The 23,060-nt window shown below is 43.7% G+C and overlaps 1 protein-coding gene across 2 annotated transcripts in view; it reads left to right on the top strand.

Annotated features, from left to right (window-relative positions):
- MEIS1 (Meis homeobox 1) overlaps positions 1-21,129 on the top strand; it is a 75,338-nt gene extending 54,209 nt beyond the window's left edge. For both annotated transcript variants that reach the window (XM_065739556.1, XM_065739555.1), the window contains one exon: positions 19,299-21,129. In XM_065739556.1, the coding sequence (XP_065595628.1) occupies positions 19,299-19,426 (128 nt within the window). In that variant the 3' untranslated portion in view covers positions 19,427-21,129. The remainder of the gene's footprint in view (positions 1-19,298) is intronic.
- The last annotated feature ends 1,931 nt before the right edge of the window (positions 21,130-23,060 follow it).

Genomic DNA, 23,060 nt, shown 5'->3' with positions numbered 1-23,060 from the left:
ATGTGGAAGCCACCAGCACATTAAAGAATATGAATTATTCGGAAGCTGCTGAAGCACATTAGTATTTGCACACCAGGAGAATTTTGCATCTGAGTAGAGGCAAGGGAATACTGAAAAGTTGAAACATGATAAACATTAATTCAGATGTTAAATTATACTTGCTCTGGTTGTACTGGAACTCCTTTTGTTTGCATAAATATTCTCAGAAATGAGTTTACCAGCAAGAATGTTTGCAGTATTAAGGGTTTTTAAGTCAACACTAGATGCTTTGCTTTCTTCTCCACCCTCTTTTCCTCTTTTCAAATTTGCAGCTGTGATATTTTGCATGTGTAACTTCAGGTTTGAAAATTAACCTCCTTCAGTCAGGGGACAGAAACATGTAATGTGACTGACTGGCTTGCTGCAATTCAAACTGCTGGATGAAATTTGTGTGGCACAGTTTGAAGGGGGGAAGGGGGAGGGAAAATCTGACCACCTATTTGTAAATCTGGAAGTATCCACAGAAATATTTTGGCAAATAATTTGTAGCACTAAGTACACCAAAGGAAACAAGAATATCTTGGCAAGCAATTTGTGAGCAGGAAATGAGGATAAATTCATGGGCTCGGTTGTTCATTATTAGTTGTTTGTTTAGCTTGTCCTCTAACACAGTTGCTACAAAAGAGTCTGTGTTGATTCTCAGATATGCTTATGTATATAAGTGCCTGTGTTAATTTTTTATTGGCAATCTCCTCACTCTGTAAGGAGTTTCACAGAGCAGCAGCGAAAGTGGGTGAGTGACTTAATCAGATCAGGTGAAGTGCCAAAATATGAGGCACCACACCAGTTGGGCACATATCTGATGTGATGTGTTAATCTGCGGTGTAAGATAAGCTGCCTTTCAGATAGGCTCAGATTTGGAAGTGGTACATAAAGTTGTGTAAGATTCATTCCCTCGCTTTGGCATAGAATATCCTACATCTGTTTGCATGAACTTAACCCATGGCTGAATGAACTGCTACGCTGATACTGCAGAAAATATGGCAGTGGGTGAACTCCTTTGCCTGTTGTTCTCAGACAGGCATAAGAAATGAATTGGTTTTTAACCATTTAAATAGTTTTGCTGCTTCCTTCCTACATTTACTTTCAGCTTACATGTTTTTCTCTCTGTGTATATTCAAGAAGCGCTTACTCCTAATGTGAACTAATTATCATTACTCTATACCCACTGAAATTTCACAGAGAAAACTTGTACTGTGAAAGGTATTTTTTTCTCTTGATGGAAAGTTAATATTTTCTATGAACAGTTTCATCCTTTCCCCCAAAATGCTCAGCTGAAAATCTGTTTTCTTTTTCATTGTAAGACAAAATGTATTGATCAGACCACCTTTACAGTTCTAGCTCCTCACTCTGTAACCTACAGCAATGCTAAATATATGTGTAGAGAGAAGGTAAGTAGGCAGAAAAGAGTTTACGTTAATATTTAATTATTTAATTTACCTTGCCTCGTGCATCATTTCCTGATTTAGACCCATAATACTTTGCAGAGTACTCGTTTCACTCCAGTGGTGGGCCATCATTTTAATAAGGCGAGGCTAGCAATAATCACCAATCGGTTTTCTGTTTTATGAACCAGAAACTTCTGCCATGAAAGTGCTTCTCACACATCAGGTATAGCACAAATACTCCTTTCTTGGCTACTAGCTGACCATTTTTGGTCCAAATTGTGCAGCATAAAGACAGGTTGGGATTATGTAAAAATAAACCTACTCCCACTCTGATGCTCTGCATCACTGATGCAAAAAGTGTGGTTTTCTGACACTTATAAATAGGGTCAGCTCAAGGTATACATACAGGAAGTTTCTTGAGGAATTTCTTTAAACTCAGAGGGAGGAGGACACACCATACCTTAGGAAGATTGGTCTGTTCTCTAATGGCAACTTGAAAGTGACATTCTTCTTCCTAGGCCACCTGCATGCACATCAGCCAAGGCTTTGAATCCTCTAGGTGATATTTTCAGGAAGGTGATCACAACATTAGATGCATCCAGCTAAAAAGTAGGTTATGGACAGAGCTCTACTTATTTGCCATGAGCTCAGGAGGTTGTGCTGTGCATGGGAATGGCAGAGAGAAGAAACCTTGAATCTCACTGTCAGGCATCAGTGCATGAGGCCCGCACCTGACATCCTGATGCCCTCCTTCAGTGTTAGCAGGCAAATCTCCTCTCAGCCGCATGGCAGCCACCCATATGTGTCTCAGAAATGCAGAATCTGGCTACGTGGCCTGGTCAGCCTTCCTCCCAAGTGGTGATCTTGGGTTGGGAGATCCAGTGGGCGTGAGCTGCGCCAGGGCAGGGTCATTCTGAAGCTGGTAATAGCCAGAATCTTCAGATTCTTATGAATAAAATGCAATTTTAGTAATGTTTTCATAAACAGTAGTAACGGCGGTGTTTTAGTAAACAGTGGCATTAGTTGCATGAAAATTGCACCACATTGGCTTTAAAATTACTCCACCTGTCTGGGTGAATAGGATTTTCAGTGCGGAAGCACACAGACAGCTGCTGCTAATGTTTTCTTCTCCCTCTGCAGATAATACTGGCAAATCTACAGCCATAAAGATCTGGTTTGTGATGTAAAACGCTACCTGACCTACTGGCTCTGGTGCTACAAAAGGACCAGATTTAATTACTAATGGCCGTGTTTTAGTTTTGTACTTGTTGATGTAAAAATGTCATCTTAGAGCAGCGTAACCTCTGGTTCACTTCCATTGGCAACGTTACACTTGCCACAATTATTTTCAAAATAATTTGTGCTCCTCAGCGGCAGACTAAAATCCTGCTTCGTTAGCTTGCAGATAATTAGCAGGGCTCTGGCCCTCTGTGTCCCTCTGCCCTTCAGTCCCACTGGTTCCCTGCACCTTGGGGATGTACTGGGGTGAAATGTGAATTGTGCCCATGTGCTCTTAAAATCACACTTAATTTAGTTGTAGGACTGTTCCTTCCTTGTATTGGACAGGTATAATGCAATGATGCTGCGAATCTGTGGGACAAATTCCCTCCAAAACCCCTGAAGCTGAATGGGTTGGTCAGAGGTGGTGCTGGTAGCAAGGCAGTCACCTGTGGTGTGTGGTGATGCAAAGTTTTAACTGGGGCCTCGAGTTACAGAGAGAGGACTGGTGGATGCCTAGTGGCACCAGCTATTTTCCAATTGTTCTGTAGGGTGAGGTGCTGCCTGGTGCCATTTGAGCACCAGGACATGGGTCGGGATGGCATGCCCTCAGAGATCCATCCAGAGGGTTTTATGTGTGATGCCACAGGGGCGGATTGCTCGCTCCCAGAAATCCTCTAGGGCTCTGAAAGGGTTAAAGGCTGTAATGGTGCCATTAAAAATCCAGCTTGCCAATGAGCTGTTTTGTGCAAATGGTATAAATATAAGATACACTTGTCTGACTCATTTGCAAGCATTCTTTTTGACTTCTTTCACACAACTGGTGTTTTTGTGTTTAATTTAACAAGAAATGAGTAGTAAATGAAAGCTGCTGCCTGAAATCCCACTGTGAGCATGTTTTGCACTTGGCTCCCCAGTGAAAAGGCAATTTGTGAAATTATGTGATAGAGTAATTAGATGAAGCCAGGGCTTCTGATTGTTGCCATGCGTATGTGGTGAAGGTTTGCTGGGGGAAAAAACGGATTATTACCCTGGCAAGTTGGCTCAAAGCTTCTTCATTTATTTGTAAACAGAATATTTAGTGACCGCATAGGAAGTAGCTGTAATCACCAGCTCGTAAAGAAACCACAGCAGAGCTTTTGGATTTTTACAGAGTGCTCATGTAAAATTTAAGCTGGGAGGCAGAATCCCTGTTAATGTAATTAGGATCTAATTTACCACCCTTTGCACACAGATGTAATAATGTCTAGATATTTATTCTATCTTTAAGCACATTACATATACCTCAGTGCAGCAGTTACTGAACAGAAACAGGTGTGAGCACTTTCTGGATTCATTTTTACACTGTAAACACGCAGCGATTTAAGGGGAAATATTTACCAAAAAATGAGGGGAAAGAATGTCTGCAAATGAGGCAGTAATGGACAGTTGCCCTTTATGTACTGATGGATTTCTCAATGGTTAAGTAAATTAAAGCAAATGCTAGAAAAATCAATAGGCTTGCAGAGTCTTGGTTGTGCCTCATAGACTTCAGGACAGAATGACAGATGTGGTGCATATGACCCATTTAAGTATTAATGCTTGGGAAATTGCCTCTGCGTGCAAGGTTATAGGCCTCGAAATATTGTTAGATTAAATTACAGACAATAATATTTTTAAGGATATACGGAATTTATATGTTTCAGTTTAGTTGCTCTTATGCATTACGTTGGCCTTGGAAGATGAGTTGCGTGCTTGTTTCCCTGGAATGGTAAATCAGATCTTTAAAATGCTCAAGCATTGAACTTTCAAGCTTTTTTGCTTGCAGGGCTGCTGAGGAGTGGCAAGTGCATGGCATGCTATGTGTGCTTGAGGATACCATAGTGCATGTGAGCGCTGGCAAAAATAGCACAGAAGCCAGCTGAAATGAAATCCCATTAAAAGATGGCTTTCCAGGTGCTGAGAAGGCTTGTGCAGGCCATCTTGCCGTCCTCTGGTATTGGCAGCAAGATGCAAGAGCACAATGGCAGCAGGCACTGCCGGCCTCGTTCCTTTCCATCTCCCCCATCCTCACTTTCTTCTGCCTTTTCCCCAAAACACACAAAGAGTGAAACAAAGGCTCTCTGTTGCGTAGCGGTGCCTGGCTGGCCACAGCCGTCATGACAGGCCGGTGATTACTCCGGGGTCTGTTCAGGAGGGAGACTGGTCCTGCAGGCTGCCAGGTTGGGCTGAGTGGTGACAGCAGCTTGTCACTTGCCCACATCCAGCCTCATTGCTATGGTGACAACATCGCCGGGCAGTGTCTTCACAGGCTGCTCGAGCTCGTGGCCCTCAGCGGCACAGTGGTGCCAAATCTCTGCTGACAAGAGTGATGCACATTGCTCCCAGCACCAGCCTCAGTGACTCCTTGCCTCGGTGACAAGCATCATCTTTACCTGTTCATCTCCATGTGCCTCGCTGGCCTCCTTGGTTTATTTGGTGTTGCCCAAACTGAGATGCTTGCATCTGGAGCCCGGCGCTTATCTGCACGATGGCATGAGATGGCTGTGGTCTGTCCTGTCGTGGGTTTTGCCATATCCTTACCTTGTCAGCCTGTCTGTCACCCTGGCCGATTAGGAAAAGACACGCTGGCTTTAGAGCCATCATTTTGCACCGTTCATCTTTGTGTTTTAAGGCTGCAAATTCATTTTCTGGTTCAGCAGCAAATGGCAGCTCCAAAAGAAGCAGCCCTGGCCGAAATGCACTGCTACACTTCTGAGTCTAAAAGTTCAGTTTTTCAGAAACTTCTGGTATTACATTTATTTCCCTTGAGCAGATTGAATTTTTTTTCCCTCCTCCCTGTGATGCTGAAGTACATTTGGCAGTAATCAGTTTATTCTTATTAGAAGCCTTGGTAAAAAGTGTAGTTGCTGAGTCAATTTGCTCCCTTTACTTCCTCTATTGAGCATTAATGTGTTCCAGTCCCCACCCCTTACAGGGAAACCGTCATCAATTATAGGGCTGACAGGAGCCTGGGACTCGGTGCAACTCCTTGGGGTTATTCATCTTGCACCAAAAAACCTGACACTCAGCAGCATTCATCACTTCCCCCTACCTAAAATGATGGAGTAAATGGTGGGGTGAATCATCAGAGGGAAAAAGGGAGGAAATGAGTTTGCATATGTTAGAGGCAACTTTGGGCTTGAGCAGCAGGAGAAATAGTACCGTCAGCTGAATTTGCTCTGGTTTGATCCCATGTGCGTGTATTTACTCCACACACCCCAAATCCCCTCTGGCGGGAAATATTTCAAAGCTGGATCCTCATCCTTAAATTCGATACGGCAAACTTTTTTTCTCCAAAACCTCCAGAAATAGAAAAGCACAAAAATGCTGCTTCCTTAAAGACATCCCCCTCTTCTCTCCCCCCCTCCAAAGAAAACAAAGCAAACCCAGCCCAACCAGCCAAGTGAATCCAAACAACAAAACCTCAAACTTTTTACAATTACAACAAAAGTTATCTTGAGAAAATAAGGGACTCTGCTTCCCTTTACCCCCTAAAATGTAATGCAACCGCGATAAGGCAGGAGAAATTCCCCGGGCCATCCACCTGGGTTGTTTTTGCACCGGTGCTGCGGTGAGATGGTTGTCTAAATAAACAGAGATTACGTGGAGGGCTTTATCTCAAAGCTGGCACCGGTTATCGCGCCGCTTCCTCCCACTCCCTCCCTCTGATTGTGGGTTGTATAAGAAGACTTAGCAAGCATAACTTACAGCTGATAACCTTTGAATGTTAGTTCAAGGAAGCTGTGCCATAGTAACAAAAATCACGCAAACGCTATTGCAGCCTATTGGAATGAGTAGTGGTTTGACCGTAATGCTGATTTAGGAGAAATACCCACTTAGCATTTTGCTCCAAGAGCCTGATTTGAATTAGGCCTCTGCGGAAGCAATTGATAATTTTAATATCTGAACAGTAGCGAAAGATGTCTGTATTGAGCTTGTGTTTGCTCTTTTAGCCATCTCTTTACTGGGGGTGTTATTTCTGATTTTATTTGTTGAAGGGAAACTGGAATGTGTCACTTGGACAAGTTGCACCAGCCCTAAGTGCTGGGGGTCCGTTGAGCTTGAAGCAGTGCTGGAAGAAACCACAGTTGCCGTTTGGGTTTGGTAAATGATACCTGAGAGCAGGTGTAAAAACAGGAAAGAGACAGCTGATGGTCCTCCCTAAAAGCAAAGAAGCTACCGCCCTGTGCTTGAGAGCAAACGTGGGATCCCAAATGCTGCCCTTTGTGAGTGTATTTTGGTGTACCGATGGCAGGGGTGACATGCAGCACAAGGAAAGGAGGATGATGGTCTGTGGGATCTTGGCAACATGCACTCCAAAAAAAAAAAAAAAAAAAGGAGGGAAAGGAGGGGGAAGGCGTCCACTCATACCGCAAGGCAATGTCACCATGATGTTGGGCAGCCAGCTCACAGCAACTGGGGAGCGCGGGCATTTCTGCCCTTGTCGCTTGCATTACTGTGGCGCCATGCGTGCAGTTATACAATGCATAAAAGCGAGGGTTATTTCTAGGACAGATAATTGAACATTAATACTCGTTGACATTGTCGTAGGAATGATATGTCAACCTGACAGGGCCTATGTGCTTACATCTGCTGATCGGCCTCAGACAAGGGGACGTGTGGCAGCTCAGACCCGGGGCCTTGCTGCCGCCCAGCCAGGGAAGATCCAGCCATTAGTCATGAGCTGCCATAGCAGTCTGCCATCCTGAAACTGCATCCTTAGCGCTGCACTGGCATGAGTGCCTGGAACAACTGGTTCCAATCTACCTAGATAAAAATAATAATATGAAGAAGTGGAATGGCTGAGTTCCTCTGAATGTTTGAAAGCGTGATGAAGTTTGATGAGGTGTTGTTCATTAATTCCATCGCAGGAATAAACTGACATCAAAATGGTGGCAGAACTGGCATTTTTATTTTTATTTTTATTTTATCATTTTCTTCCTCTTCTTCTGGATGTCAGCAGACCCTTCAAGGCACCCAGCTCTAGATAAAGTAGTCATATTGCTATCTCACTCTTATCCCCTCCCAGCCAAAACCGTACAAATGGTGCCTTTCAGTACCGTTATTATAATAAGTCTTCAGAGAACTAATGCCTTTGTCACAGTATTTCTATAGCCACACTTTGCTGCAGAAGTAACTGTTCAGGGAACAAGCAGCAGATGGAAAACAATTACGGGGTCTCTGACACTGGAGTCAGTTCTACTTTCTTAAAATAGGGCTAAACGTTATGTTTGTAATGTCTCACGTAGAGTTTGGCTCTGCATAAAATGCTATAAAATAGGGCCCTTGAGAACATCCATTATCACATTTTGGTTAACATCACAGATTTTAAAAGTCCCAGTTGCACTGAGGCCATGAAATAAAGCTTTCATCTGTAAAGATCTAGTTTCTCTTTGTTATTAAAATAAATGAAGCCATTAAACAAAATATATGCATATAATAGTCAAGTTCATCATTTTGTATCATCAAAATGATAAATTCTACTTTTTTTTTTAATTGGAGCAGTCATCTTAGAAAGGTTCATGTATAGAACAAGATCAAATGTTCTTTCTCTGTCTTTCTTACTTTATGACTTGTCACTGGTGACATTTTTTTGGTCTTTGGCTACTTTCACTTAGATCTTTGTTCAGAAAGGGAGGGAAGCAGAGAGGGTGCTTGGTATTGAAATATGAATTAATTAATTAAGTGTTATTATCCTTGTGAATTATTAATGGCCATCATATCATAAATGTGCTGAAAGTGACATGCCATCTGAATGCTTTTGCTTCTAAATACGTCAGTTGTTTCTTGTATGGTAGTGTCTGTGCAGGCATCTGCACGTGCTGGTTGTGTCTGGACCTTGAAGTAGAGCAGGCAGGTGGAGATGGAGATGCTCAGGCTAAGGATGGAGTGGCCACTCACTTCTCAATGCTTATTTCTCTGGATCTGGGAGAGCCCCTTCCAAAATCCACTATCTGGCCTCACCCATTCATCCATCATCCTGCAAAAGACCTCGGTGGCGTCTGCAGGTTTGTGGACCAGAGCTTGTCCCCCTGCACTGGGCGTGGGGAACCCCAGGAAGTGCCTCGCCCCACAAGCTTTCCCACTGACGTGCAAAGTCAGTCCCAGCCCTTGTTGAAGAGGGATATGGCTTGCTCTTCTCAGAACTTTGAAAGCCACATGCAATTTAGTGGAGAGATGCACTGATGTTGGAGGAGAAAAGGTTGGGTTTGTTAGAGATCCCTCATGATCCAAGCAGGTTTCCAGAAGGGGGGAAAATCAGACCCTGGAGACCATTCAAGCCTTTTAAATGATGTTTCTATAAGGAAAGGAATTAATACATGATGAAGTAATTTAGGGTTAGATGTAGAGATTTGGGGAAGAATCAGGATGTGTTTTTTTCCCTGTCTCTCAAGAGCTCCATATTCTGCCTTTTTGGTGCGGCCCTTGCGTGCATAAATATCCTTGAAGAAGCATGCCTGTTTTAGTCTTAAATTCATTAGCATTATGTGCCAGGTTTCTTTGCTAAGTAGGGTAAATAATTAATGAGAGCTGTTTTCTTTTGGAGACTTCTTAATTCATCTCTCGGAGTTAAATTTTAGCCCAGGCTGGTCAAGGAGTCTGTGTTTCTGCTCAGTTCCGCAGCCTGAAGCCAGTCAAAGAGATTTCACACGCTGAGTTTGTGTGGATAAATGAATTCTCTCATCAGAAAGCAGAATTGCTTAGTCAAGTTGACAGAGTTAAGACCTGACCGATTTATTTGTATATGCAATCTAGCTGAACTTGGGCCATTTTAACAGAAGAGAACTCGTTAGATCCAAGGAATGAAGAAGGTAATTTGTGAGGGGCTCTCATGTTAAAGGTAAAAATAATGGAGAATGAACTTAGCAGAAACGTAGAAGCTGGGATGAATTAAATGGGAGAGCCTGAAATAGCTCGCCCTGTGTTGGGAAGTGAAGCCCTGCTCTAGCACAGGTAAATTGCATTTGAATTTCATCCTCAGATCTGTATGCGCTCCTATTTGGCAGATGTTGAATTGATAATGCCCGTGTGTTAAAGAATTCTGATTGTTTCTTTTGCCACCTATGCGGCTTATGAAAATGCAAGTAGACCTTCCTAATGAATATTAATAAGAGCAGTGGCTGGATAACACATAAGCCCGTGGCTCTTTGGAGCTTGGGTGGGGTAGTTGGAGAATTCTTGTGGCTGGGAATTTACATGCTTTTTAAGAATAAACTTTTCAAACGCTTTTATATTCTCCTTTAAAAGCTGATGTTTGTTAACAGCAGCATGCTCACACTGTGTGTTGTTTTTTTCTTTTCTCTTTCTCTCTCTAGACACGTAGTGAGATTATTGCTGCAGATGAGATCCCTGTGTATTTTAAAACAAGGCAGTTTATTAGATAAGGAGTGAAAAATGCCCCATCTCTTAAATTTACCTTCAGTCGGTGGTTACCTGTATCACAATAGCAGTCATTTATTTTATTTGACTTACTGCTGCTTTTCACATGTGCCGTTCTCCTACACAGCCACGATAGTTGTTAGAAGGAGAGGGAAGTGACACTGATGAATTCTAGATGTCCAGAATTCAAAGTACCTCTCCTGCCATTAGCTAATAGGGCAGCTCGTTAGGCCATCTCCGAGCCCTCACACATGGGCTCTGCCATAGCAGTCCTCTCTGGGCTTCAGCTTTGCTCACTGGTGGAAGTCACCACTGCCAACCCTTCACCTGATGCCTTAGGTCTCATTGATCTGTTACCTTCCATCTCCCAAAGGCTGCTAGTTGTGCAAAAGCAAGATTTCTTTTTCTTTATTCAATAGAAAATAAGAATTTGAGTGGTTCAAAACTTGAATCAACCTCATCCCTGTAAGTAAGGACCTGTGCCTGCCTACTATGTGGCTGTGCAGGGGAGAGTTGTTTCAAAAAGCTGTACATTGTGGCACTTCCCTGTGCTTGTTGAGTGATACACTGTGGTGGGGTTTGTGTACGTTCAAGATGTGGTGATGCTCTTTGAGGATTTCATTTAGGTTCAGTAATTAAGATGCCTGTGCACCTGCATTGCTGACAGATAAGTAATAATTACTCTGCTTTCTCTTTGCAAATGAACTTTCTGTTTCAGGAACTTTGAAATGTGAAAAAAATGCAGTTTTTAAAGGAGAAGCACGTTGATGCAACACATTTCCCCTTTTGCAAAAGGGCTTTTCTTTCCCTCCACTTGTCACAACAAAAAGGCTTATTTATTTATTTATTTTAAGCCAATATAAGAGGAGAAGAGAGAAGAGGGGGGAGAGTCATTAAAATGCAGTTCATTCAATTATGCCCCGTTATTTGTCATCTTTATGGCTTTCCTATAGTTTTCATGGCACCTTTAATAGTTCTGGTCAGGGAAGGTGAGCTGGAATGTGCCCACACTTGGCTGCTGCCGTGAGTGCCGCCGAGCTGCACTCCAATCCCCGTCCCTGCAGATTTTAATGTCCCCGCAGACTGCTGGCAGCCTGCTTCCAGCTGTGGCAGGCATGATGCAGTGAATTGCTTTTGAATGTTCTTTACTCAAATAGGCAGTAATTACAAGCTTAAAGAGGTTTAGTGGTCCAGTAAACTACATAATCACCCCTGAATTAGCCTGGGCTCATCAGTTGCAGTCCAGCAACCTCAAGACTGCTGTTTGTATGCAGGCTTGATCACGTAGCAACCTGAGCAGCAGGTGTGGAACAGCAAGAATCCCCCATAAACACAACTGTCTACTGGGGACAATGATCTCTAATGAGATGAGGCTACAGCATCGCTGTAATTTAAGTGGGAAAATTAGCGCTGGAGAATGTGCACTACTTTCAAGAGTCTGTGCTTCTTCTGAGAGCAGTGTTGTTTCTCTGGCTTTTTTTTTTTTTTTTTTGGCTTCCTCCTGGACCTTTAAATGCATCTTTTTTTTATGAAGAACACAATGTGTTTTTGCTTATAAGTTGCATGGGCTTTATTCTTTTACAAGGATATGTTGTGAATATTTAATGGTGGACGGGGCGTTTGTTCAAGGACTTTCCATGCCAACAAAGCAGCATTGCAAAATAGCAGCTTCATCTTTTCATTTCTTTCCTCGGTGTTTTCTGTGTCTGTCTGTTTGTTTGTTTGTTCTGCATAGAAGGTGTTTACATGTAAAATGACCCTTGTGTTGGCACTGGAGATGAGCACCTCAGTGTTGTGGGTGCTGTGAGTTTTTTTTGCATGTCTGCTTGGTCCTGCCAAGAGGACCTGTGTCCAGGCTCAGGGTGGGGGCTCCCCAAGTTGCTTGTTTCTTCATGACGTGGATGCTGTCTCCATAGGGATCCTCCCTGCAGCTTCTGCTCCATCCTAAAGCTGGAGACTGCTGTTAGGGACCTTGCCTGGCTGCCCCAGTCACTCCAGGAAGCAGTGGAAATGTTTGTGTCCCCCGCACACAGAGCGAGCCTGTGAAATACCAAATGCAGCCTGAGAATGCACGAATCAAAGCTTTAGGTGGAGCTCTGTGGGATTACACCTGCTGGTGCTGCAGTTTAGCAGAGATTGCAGAGTTATTTCAGAGCCCACCTGTTTAGAAAGTCATTTAAGGTAGATAAGGACAGTGACATATTGCTGGGAACAGGCTTCTGGTCAGGACGTATTTACCTGAGCTAATCTGTTGTGGGCTGTCTCTGCCAACGACAGGAGCATGTTGATGGAGTTGCTGGTAGCTCTCCTTCCTCCAGCTCAGCAGCTTGCTGGGAACAGAGCTGCCTTAACTGAAAACCTTCATTTGTGGGGTGAGAATTTAGCCCTAATGTGGCTGGAAGTCTGAAGGTGTCTTTCCTCAGTTACTTCAGTGTCACTTGGATGTAATATTTCACTGCCTTCGGTTGTGTGCTGTGCCAAGGACAGTTTTGCTGATCTTATTCTTGCAGTTCTTATTTTAATTACCTTGTCCTTGGTTATTTTTAGGCTGTGGTACAGTAATAATGTAATAATAAAGAAAAACAGGGCAGAGAATGGGGAAATGCATTGGCCATGTCCCATTATCACAAATTGTCTTGACGCTAGAGCAAAAAATCGCCTCTTCAGCTTATTAAGAGAAGTCAGTGTGTGCGTGCAAGCGCTGCGTTTGTGTTTCTGTCTGCACAAATGTCCAGGCACTACAGGAATGTTTAACATGGGGAAATCTCTGCTCAGTTGCCCTGGTATGGCGGGGGAGTGCTCCAGCCGAGGGCTGGTATGTGCAGAGCAGGCTCTGAGCACTGAGGTCTATCAGTGTCTCCAAAAGGAAATAGCAGGAGCACCGCTGCTTGGCCTAGCTGAAGCTGAGCTGGAAAAGGCAGCAGGGAATGATACATGGTATGGAAGGAATAATATTGTAGCAGCCAGGGGATGGATTAGGTCAGTTGAAAGGTTTTTCCATTTTCTGACTTCTGTAATATCCTGTGCAAGGGATGATCTGAACTTTTTTTTTCCTTAATGAGCACTCACGTTATGAAAAATGTGATGAGGCCACCAGAGAAGTGTTGGCAGCGCATCCCAACCCATACCATGCCTCTCCGCTGGCCTTGGAAAGGATATTTATGTTAGCAAATGCCAAAACTTGTTCACAGACAACTCTTGCAAGAACATTATTTACAAAAGGAGAAATGGGAAGTAAGGAAAGCACAGAGCTTTCCTTTCCCCCCAGCGTGACTCCTTCATTAAAGTGTCACTGTTATCCATGCCTCCTTCCCCTTCTCCAGCCCCCGCTAATGAAAGCCCCCACCTCCCTGCCTGCAAACCAAAGGCAGCCCTGTTTGATCAGCTTGCACCGTGGGCTCACGTTCGGATGTTCAAACTTCGGGAGCTTGGCTCTGTGTTTGCAGCATGTGCTTTCCCTAGGAGATCCTGATTTTGCCTCCTCTCCCTCCCCTTTTGTTTTCGGCATGGTTACCACGCAAAACCTTTTGCAAGGGGAGCACTGGGAAGCGTCCCAGAGCCCATCTGGTAGGAAGTGCTCCTGCAGAAGCTGTACCGCAGCGCACGGCCCCGCTGAAGCAGCAGAGGGCTGCAGCATCGTGTCACATTGCAAGTTTTTATGCATTCTTAACTTTACCAGGCTGAGAGCGCCTGTTGGTTTTGCGTCTGCAGTTAGCAGTTCAATAGCTCCGGCAGCACCGGGATTTAGTAACAGTAATGCTATGAAAATCTCGCTGCGGGGATATTAGGCTGTTATAATAAGTTGAGGAAATATTTTCTTTTGGGAAAGGAAAAAGCTGGCTTTGTCCGGAGTGGGACTGTGTTGTGTGGAGCACATTTTCTTGCTGCGCTGAAAAAGCAACGCGGAGTTTTAAATGCCAGAGCCGGCACGCACTTCAGCAGCATTATCAGGCTGACTCACCACTCTCAGCCAAGGAAAGGACTGTGCAAACTTTGCAGAGGGGTTTTTCTTCCTCACCTCATAGATGCATTCCTAATAACTTCCTGCTTGCTGCTCAGTATTTCCTCTGGTGTGCAAGTCAGTCCCCTGGGATAAAAAGAAGCAAGTTTTCAGCTTCCAAATCGATTTTTGTTTTCCCCTATCAGCTCACCTCAACTTGGCAACTTCTTGTAGCCGGGATATAAGGCAGATCCCACAGCCTGTCTGTAAACTGACTCACCCCACATGCAGCATGAGCAGCGTGCTGTGCATGTTCTGTATTGCTGACCCTTCATACACAGTGGTGAGGGGAGAAAGCAGGTTGAAATCCTGTGACTTCCCCAAGAGTGAGCCAAACATTTCTGGCTCCCTGGCAAAGGCAGGAACCTCCGTTATTCTTTGTGAGGGCTGTGTGTGTGAGGATCCAGGGCTCAACTGCTAGAAATTCAAGCTATGTTCTTAGACTACACCATGCACCGCTTTTGTGATGCAAATGGCAGGCACAAAGTGTCCCTTTGATAATGTGCAGTCAGGAGACAAAAAAGCATTCACTGAAATAGTCAAACTAATTCACAAAGCCAAGAGACAATAGGCACACATTATGGATATATATAAAAAAATTATAGTAGATCAATTTGATTGCGAGCAATGTAAACAGTTGAAATGTGAACCAGGGAAGGTGGGGGGCAGTGCTGACTGTGTATGGGTAAGGCAGGGATCTGGAGTTTGGTGTCAGGAGACTGGCAGTTTGTGCTTACGGGTGTGGGCTGAGTTAGGCACGCTGGTAACATCATCACAGCGTTATTTTCCTTGGCACTGAGGCTAGCAAAAGGTTAATAGAGACTTCGGAGAGCTTAGGTTTTGGGGCTTAGTTTCTCTCCCATCACACTCCAGGGTTTAGCTCAAGGTCAGCTGGCATTGGAGCATTAAGCCGAGCTCAGGAGGAGGCAGAGGGCTGGAGGAAGGGGATGAAAGAGCTTCCGAAGCCGCCCTCCGACACATCCAGCCAAGTGGCAGCACCACTGCGATAAGGGCTGTGCTGGAGCCCAGCCACCACTCCTCCTGTAGGGCAAGTCCTCCCCTTGTAATACAGCCGAGGAAAACAAGAGAGAGGGAAAGCGCTCTTGCATCCGTTCTTAGGGGGTCTGGTTTGCAAACCCGGTGTTGGGGTGATGCTGTGCCGCAAGAAATCTCTGCAGCGAGCTCTACGTGGGGTTATTTGCAGCTTTGCTGCCACCATTGGGATGTGCTGCTCCAGTGGGCAAGTCAGAAAGGGGGGAGTGCGTTCCTGGTACCTGCTGACCAGCACGGGGAAGATAAAATGCTGTCCTGGCATCCAACGTGGGCAGCCCGGGCTGGAAAATTGGAAAGCAGTGCGTTTGGACAAGGAGTGTCATTAAGATAGGCACTTGGGTGCGTTCCATCTGTACATGCTGGAGACTTCACCCAGTGGCCGTAGTCTAAGGTGGTTTAAAAAAAAAATCTTATTGTTTGCTTTGCTAAGAGTGATCTTGGCTGCATTCAAAAAGGGCTTTTATTAAGGCTGCTGCTCTCTAAATACCATTCATGAAACGGTGAAGGGAGAATATGATGGAAAGTTAGGTTTTTCTCCCTGTCACTTTGATTTCTTTGTTACAGCTAAAACGACTGCTCTGACTCATATTTTGCAGTTATTTTTACCTTTTCAAATGTTCCCTAACTGTTCGTATTACCCTGGGCAAATCCCCCCGGGATAATTTTCATTTGCATGCAGACTTTGATGGTGTTATTAAGCAATCACTTCTGTACTAAGTCATTATTAAAAGTAATACCACAGAGCCTCAAAAACACATTAATGGTGCCAAACAATCCGCATTTCAGTGCTAGATTTATGGTAAGGGAAAAGCACCAGGTCTCCCACTGTTAGGTGGATGCTGCTCTGTAATGCTGTAGCAGCATTACTAAATCCAAAAGAACAGCATTATAAGAAAATATCTGAGCCGGGCTTGTAGGTCATTTACTCTCAGCCTTATTCTTTCAAAATGCTGTTATTTTATTTATATATTTTTTATGTGCCTGCTTTCTATCTTTTAGATAAAAATTCCTTTTGGATTTGCCCCTTTCCCTGGCAAGAGCCTGCCTGCAGCCCCCTAGCAGCCCAGGCTGGGCTGGTTGTGGAAGGAGGCTCAGCCCTCCCTACGTAATCACCCTTTTTATGGCTTTCCCCCGCTCTGGAGGTGTTAATGCAGATCAAATGGAAAACACTCCAGCAGGAGCATTACAGCTACTTGCACTGCCCCGTACACGGTCCCAATTGTTAATACTTATTGTAAGACCTACAGGTAATTCTGTTTGCTCTCCTAATGCATTGCAGCTCTCCCGGTGGTCCGGTGTATCTTTCCTCGAATTCCCATCTTGATCAATTGTTTGCAAATAATTAAGCTTTCAGGAGATAATGGCAGGAGCTAATGTACACAACCAAGTGAAGGTCTCAAGTCAGTGTTTATCGAACAGTGGTACAATTTGCTTTGATATCCCAAAGTGGTCTGAGTGATAGGTGCACTTGCCGATGGGAGCCGGGGCATTGGTTTTTAGTGCACATTTCCACATGTGTATATATTTCTATGTACACATAAACAAATATGTTATATATATTTATATGCGAATATATAGCTAAAGACCTACCTAGCTGTACATCTTTAAGCAAGCAATTAGAAAGCTTTAGGAAAGTGCCTGCTATTGCTGCCTGGGTGAAATAAGGATCAGCAGAAACAGTTTGAAGTGAATTTCCAACTCCTTCAGAAAATGGCAGTTCTCAGGGTTTCCCCCTTCCTCTCCGCTGCAGTGTGCTGTCTCGTCTGCCTTTGCCTGTAGCCCAGGCCTTCCTAACCCCGTGGGTGGGAATGCAACAAGGCTTTGAATGTTTTTTTAGCAACCTAGCCTGTGGCGTGCTGATTCTTTGTCAAGTCGTTTTTATTTTTTATTTTTTAGCCTACAAAGGAACAACTGGTACGATCTGCAGAAAGCTTATATAATAAGGATGCCCAGTGCTGGAGATATTTTCAACACACAGGAATGGAGATGAAAAGCCTGCCGCTTTGGGAACCTTTAGCTAAGAGGGATTAGCAGCACAAAGTTGTAGCTGTCATGTGATTCTGGCAATTATTGATTTTTATGAAATTAAAAGTTTGTGCTGTGCTAAGCTATGAAAAAGAAATTAATCAGATGACCTTAAGCACACCACAATTTAAGGAATTTGGGGTTTGAGACTTTTAAAGCAATTATTTTGACAGTGACTGTATTATTCCACTGGCTAATTTTATCCAGTCTTGTCTATTTGGAAAAAAGTCCAGAACAATTGAAAATTGCTTAATGGAGACAGAGTTCTCCATTCCAATAGCTAGAGGCTGTCTAGTAATTATTGCTTGCTGCATGAAATTAGACGCAGTTTGTTCAATTACTTAAAATTAGATCACATGTAAGGTGGCAAAGCGAAATAAGAACAAGGAGTGATTTTGTCCTCTCTTGATGGCAAAGCAATGAAATGGGAATCAAGATATAAAGATAAAAATGTTGCAAATCTTATCAGTAAGGGTTTTTTTAATTTTACTTTTAAGAGAAGCAAAATGTTGTACTTAGGTGGACATAAGTCAAGGAGGGCTGTTTGTTGAGGGTGTACGTGTACATGAGGAAGACTATAACATTCATGCTGTATTTTTGTATGCGGAAAATGCAAATTATCCGTGAAAAGAAATAGCCCTCCCCTTTCCCTGTTTCCTCCACTTTGCAGTTCTGGAGCTCCTTCACACCTGTACACAAAGTACAGGGAGCAGGTTACAGATGTGCAAGTTATGTGTTGGCTTGCTGTCAGGAAGCTTTATTTGTAGAGGTAGAGAGAGCTCCCTGCCAGTTTTGGCAGCGTGAGTGTATCTTCAGGAGCTGATGGCCACGGCGGTGGGCTTTGGAATGGGCTCATTGGGTGATGGGATGCTATGGCAAAAATCCATATTTGGTAAAGTGAGGTAATTCAGCCATGCAACATAGCCATTAGATGTCAGATTATGCTGGTTACAAGAGTGTATAAAATCTGCTAAATAGTTACGGTACCAATAAGATTGCTGAATTTTATGAGGTTTGAAATTCTTTCACTTCACAAGGTTTCATTTTACATCTCTTGCAATATTATGCTGAAGAATAAGTCCAAAGGATATGCAACTGTGTGTGTGTGTAACAGCAAATGTTTTGTGACAAACAGCTGTTAAATGCCGTGTTCGGATGGGTCTGAGCAGTTTTCACAAATGCTCTTACTGAAATGTAGTGGGGTGCCTTGCAGTGGCCCTGACCCAGTACCCATTGGCATGCCCAAGCTGGGAGCGTTCGGACTCCTGAGCCATGTCTTCTCCTGGGAAGTGCTATGTTTGTGGTGCATGAGCATTTCCTCATGGGCCAAAAATGCTTTTACAAGGAGGGAAAGCATAGAAATAGTATCACCAGTGTCACTTCTAGATTCAAGCTTGGATGTTGTTTCTGCTGTTGATTTATTAAGCGGTCTGTATTCGTGCAGAAGCAAATTTTCTGAGAAAGCAATCAAGTTCTCACAAGAAACTTAACTTATGATTTAATTTTAACATTATCTGCAATTAAAGCAGTATTTGTTTTCTGTCTCTTAGGATTAGTGCAGCACAGCTATGTTAATGTCAGGCAAAAATGTGCTGATGGCTGACCTTGTGTTGGCCTGCGTTCAAAATGCAGGCATTTGTTTATGTTCAGGATGCTGATCTTTATTTGCAAATTATTTTGGGCACTGGCGAGATTTGTCTTTGCAATCTCAGAAATCGCCAGCGCATTCTGGTTTCAGAGAGAAGTGCTGGATCACATTCTTAGTTGTGCTGTGAAATACAGAAGAAGGAAAAAAAAAGCAGCTATGAGATTTGACTCTAATTGCTCATTGGAGACAAGTGCAAAAACTTCCAGCTAAGGCAACAAATATCCTCTGGAGTATCAAGGTACTGCCAGTATCCTGAGCAGTCATTTCTCCACTTCACTAATCTTTATAATTGGCTTGTCTTTTACTGCCATTAATTAAGTGATGTAGTAGCCCATTAATAATTATAAAAGAGTGACACACCTCAGTATTTTCACCTTTTGGTAATAGATGTCTCACACTTCTGGTTTTTTGGGTTTGTGTTGTTTTGGGTTTTTTTTAATTTGAATAAAAATTAGACAAAAAAAAAAAGAAATAAAGAAAAAAAAAAAAGCATTGTTCTAAATATATTTATTTTGGTGTCTTATAGCACCCTTACCCTTCAGAAGAACAGAAAAAGCAGTTGGCACAAGACACAGGGCTCACTATACTTCAAGTGAACAATTGGTAAGTAACCTTCCTCGGTGTTTTCATGCGGCCGCTGGCACCCCTGGCTGACCCTTGGCATTTTGGAGGACACCCTCACGGTGTCCGATCCCATGTTGTGTTGATACAGAAGGGATAGCTCAGGGCGTAGTGGTTTCGGGTCCGGGGACTGGGAAGGTTTGCTGCTGTGGAACACAAGTAGGATTTTCTGGTCCTTTGCTTTCTCTTGGTGAATTTGTGTCCCGGTCCTTTTGAGTGGACAGCCCCAGCCATTCTGAGAAGTTTTCTATTGTGTGGTTTGGTGAAAAAACGATGCTGTCATGCTTTTTTATAATTTTTTTGTTAATTTTTATTATTTTTAAATGCTGTTGGTGGGTTTTTCTTTTTGATTGATGCCATTACGCCCGTTTCTTGTTTTGTTTTAAAAGTCTGGTTCTGATAGATTGAACAAACTTTGGGGACAGCCGTGCTCTTTCCTGCTGGAAGTACAGCGCGGAGCAGTTGCGTTTGTTGGTTCTGGCTGAGGCTTGCTGGAGCCCTTGGTTTGCTGGTGTGGTGCTTGTTTGAGGGACCTTTGCTGGAGCTGCATCGTGTTTTGAGCTGCTGGCTGTCTGAAATGTGGTGAAGTCCCCCCAGTGAAAATTATTCTTGATTTAAGTGCAAAAACACATCGGTGAGCCCTTAAAGGAGTTTGATTTATTATCCTTTGTTACTGGATCAAAATTCAGGTTTCCCCACTGACTCAGAACAAGTGTCGTACTGGAAGTGTATTGCAATCTAATGCCTTGTAAAACTAAGTGTATCTAATTAATTGTCCTAATATTTTCAGATTAGTGTTTATGATGGGAAACCTTATCCTCTTTGAAGTAATACCCAGAAAATGACCAAGGCGGACAGCAAGCCTGCTGGGGAAAAGGGAGGGAGGAATGCCAGTTTGCAGACAAAAGTATTTTTTCCGTTCAATAAGTGTCAGAGATTAATATTACTGAAGCTCTGATTACATGGCCTAATCCATTTTAGTGAATAAATTTGGTCTTGATGTCCATTGCACCTACATTAACAACCCCTCCTCAGTCAGAGAGAGTGGGAGCCTATGGGAGAGATTTCAGATATATTAAACCCCATTACAGAAAATGTAATTTCTGTCAATATAATCCCGTGTATTCTTCAATTTAGTACTTTAGAGATAACAAGCTACTTACAATATATTTGCCTTTGGAGGATTAATTTACAAAGTGCACTATCTGGGAGACGCAGGCGGGCTCACATAAGCATGGCTTGTAAGGGTTATCAATTTCCGTGACCCCACAGCAGCCCTGGGAGATCAATTTTCTGAAGTCCTTTAAGACACTGAATAAAGGGAAACACCAAATACTTCGTCTATGCCAAGTAGGCTTCCAACATACTTTAAAATGAAGGAATAAAAGAAACTAAATGTAAAATACGTGTTATAAGGAAACGCAAATGGCAGTATTTTGGCTCTGCCAGGAAGAAGTAGTGTTTGGTTCAGCTTTATGTCCCCCAGCTGTTGTCCAGCCTATACCCCAGTTGACAGGGCTGTTCTTGAAGGACTACCCAGTGTAGAAGCTGGCTGTGTTTGCAGGGCACTATTGAAGGGTGGGGTGGAGCAGGTAGGTGTGCATTGCTTGGGAGGGCCCTGTAGCAGGTTCTGTCAGGTGCCCATCCTTGTCCTTCCATCCTGGTGTAAGCAAAAGAGGCCCAGGAGCAAAGCTCCTGTGGGTGTCACAGGGAGGCCAGGGCAGCCCCAGAGAGGGCTGGGAGCAGCTCTCAGGGTCACCTGTTGGGTGGTGGGACCCGTTGGAGGTGGGAGCAGAACCAGGCACACCGTGGGGAAAGGTATGGGCAGGGGTCCTGTGTGGGCACCTAGTTCTGTGTAGAGTGGACCACCAAAGGAAATGCTTGTGATGAACTCAGAGTGCATTGAACTAAAGCCACAGGGAATTCCTCCCGAGTGACTTCCCCGCATGGATTTCAGTACCCATCTCATCTCTCATTTGAGGAGGTTTACTTTGGTTTTGTGTCGGATGTGTTTTTATAAGTTTCTTATGTACAAGGAAAGGAACAAAAAAAAAGTAGGTCAAAATACATTATAACTGAAGTCTTGTGGATGTAGGGCAGGCTTCCTCTGCTTGTTTGGTAATTCTGCCATGGCGTTACAATTGTATAAATTATTGAGAGAACTCCCCTTTCCTCCCCAGCCCTGTGAAGATGTAACACTGCAGAGCTGGTGGGGGTTTTTCAATCATGGGTGCTGAGTGAAGATGCTAAGATGCAGTAACCCAGCCCCTGCTCTTGTGGGGGGTGCTGAAGAGCTAGAAAGCTGTGGTGCAGAAGCTGAGCATGCAAATTGCACACTCACTTGCTAAAGAGCTGGCCATGGGGTGCGCTATGAGAACACACTTCCACCCTTCCCCTGAATATGTTCCCATATAACACAGCACGTGTGAGAACAAATCATTTTCACCCATTTTTGTTTTTTGCTGCAGGGAAGAGCCAGGGCACCGTTGCTGGTTTAGCTCTGCCTTTCTTCTGTGGCCTCTTCAGTCGCTCAGCCACAACTTTAAAAAATGTTGCCTCCCTTCCTTAGATTCTTCCAAACTTGTTAACACACATGTACATTTTTGTATTAATGATGAGTCATTGTAAATCACTGTTGCAGAGATTAAATGAAATGCTGAAGGGCAGGCTGGGTGCAGATCAGTCATAAATTATTGGCAGCAACACAGCATGTGGGAATACATGAAATGTGCATGAAAAACATAAACTCATGTCTGGTAGCATGGTCGTTAGCCCAGACTGGGAATGCTGGATTTTCTGGATGGAATTATAAGTTTGCCACAGAGAAGCCAGTGAAGAGAGCATTTGTTTTCTGCAGATTGAAAGCATTTGAACAATTTTTTTTTTGTCATATTTTGCATGCCTTTGCAGTATGTGTTCTGGGCTGTAACGAAAAAAATGGTGCTTTTCACATAGGGCCTGCCCGGTGCTCCTGCTTGAGGGCTAATGCACACAACTCCCATTGATGGTAAGGGAGTGCAGGAATGGGGTGATGATGTGAGACATGCCGTAAAACGTACCAGGGTTGGGCACATCTTTGAAACATCACAGGCTTAACTTCACCTTTTTTCTGGTGTGTTCTTTTTCTTAAACCGTGGGATAATCCATGTGGAGGATTTTCAGGTAGGAAGGCAGCCTCAGAGAGCTGTCCTGCTCCTTGACTTGTTGGTCACTTAACCCTGAGCAGTGTGGGATTTGAAGCCCAGCAACCAGAGTTGGAAGGAGCACAGGCATGGTCTGAAAGCATGGCACAGAGGGATGTGGCAGGGACTTGGTGAGGGGCAGGTTAATAAGGTGCTTTTCCCCAGTGATAAAAACCACTGTGCATGGATTGAAATATCCTGGAGGTGTGATACAATCACTTACTGCCTCAGCTGAGAACCAGTCAGGCTATGCTGAACAATCCATAGAGCTCCCTTGTTTGTTGCATCCCAGCTGAATCTCCTCCTGTTAAGTACTAATGGCAAATAATGACTCCTGGTACTCCAAGGAGAGAGGGCAATTCTCATCAAGGGCTGAGCTAGGTGTTGTTTGTGCTCTGTGAAGGTCTAGGTACACACAGGTAAATTATATTGATATATATATAAATACAAATCTGTACATAAAAAATTATATAAAGTCTATCAGT

Source organism: Cyrtonyx montezumae, unplaced genomic scaffold (genome assembly GCF_038088225.1).
Source record: "Cyrtonyx montezumae isolate F1298 unplaced genomic scaffold, pur_monq_1.0 scaffold_24, whole genome shotgun sequence".
NCBI classification, from domain to species: domain Eukaryota; kingdom Metazoa; phylum Chordata; class Aves; order Galliformes; family Odontophoridae; genus Cyrtonyx; species Cyrtonyx montezumae.
The sequence above is the reverse complement of the archived record's forward strand: the minus strand, read 5'-3'. Positions and strand labels throughout refer to the sequence as shown.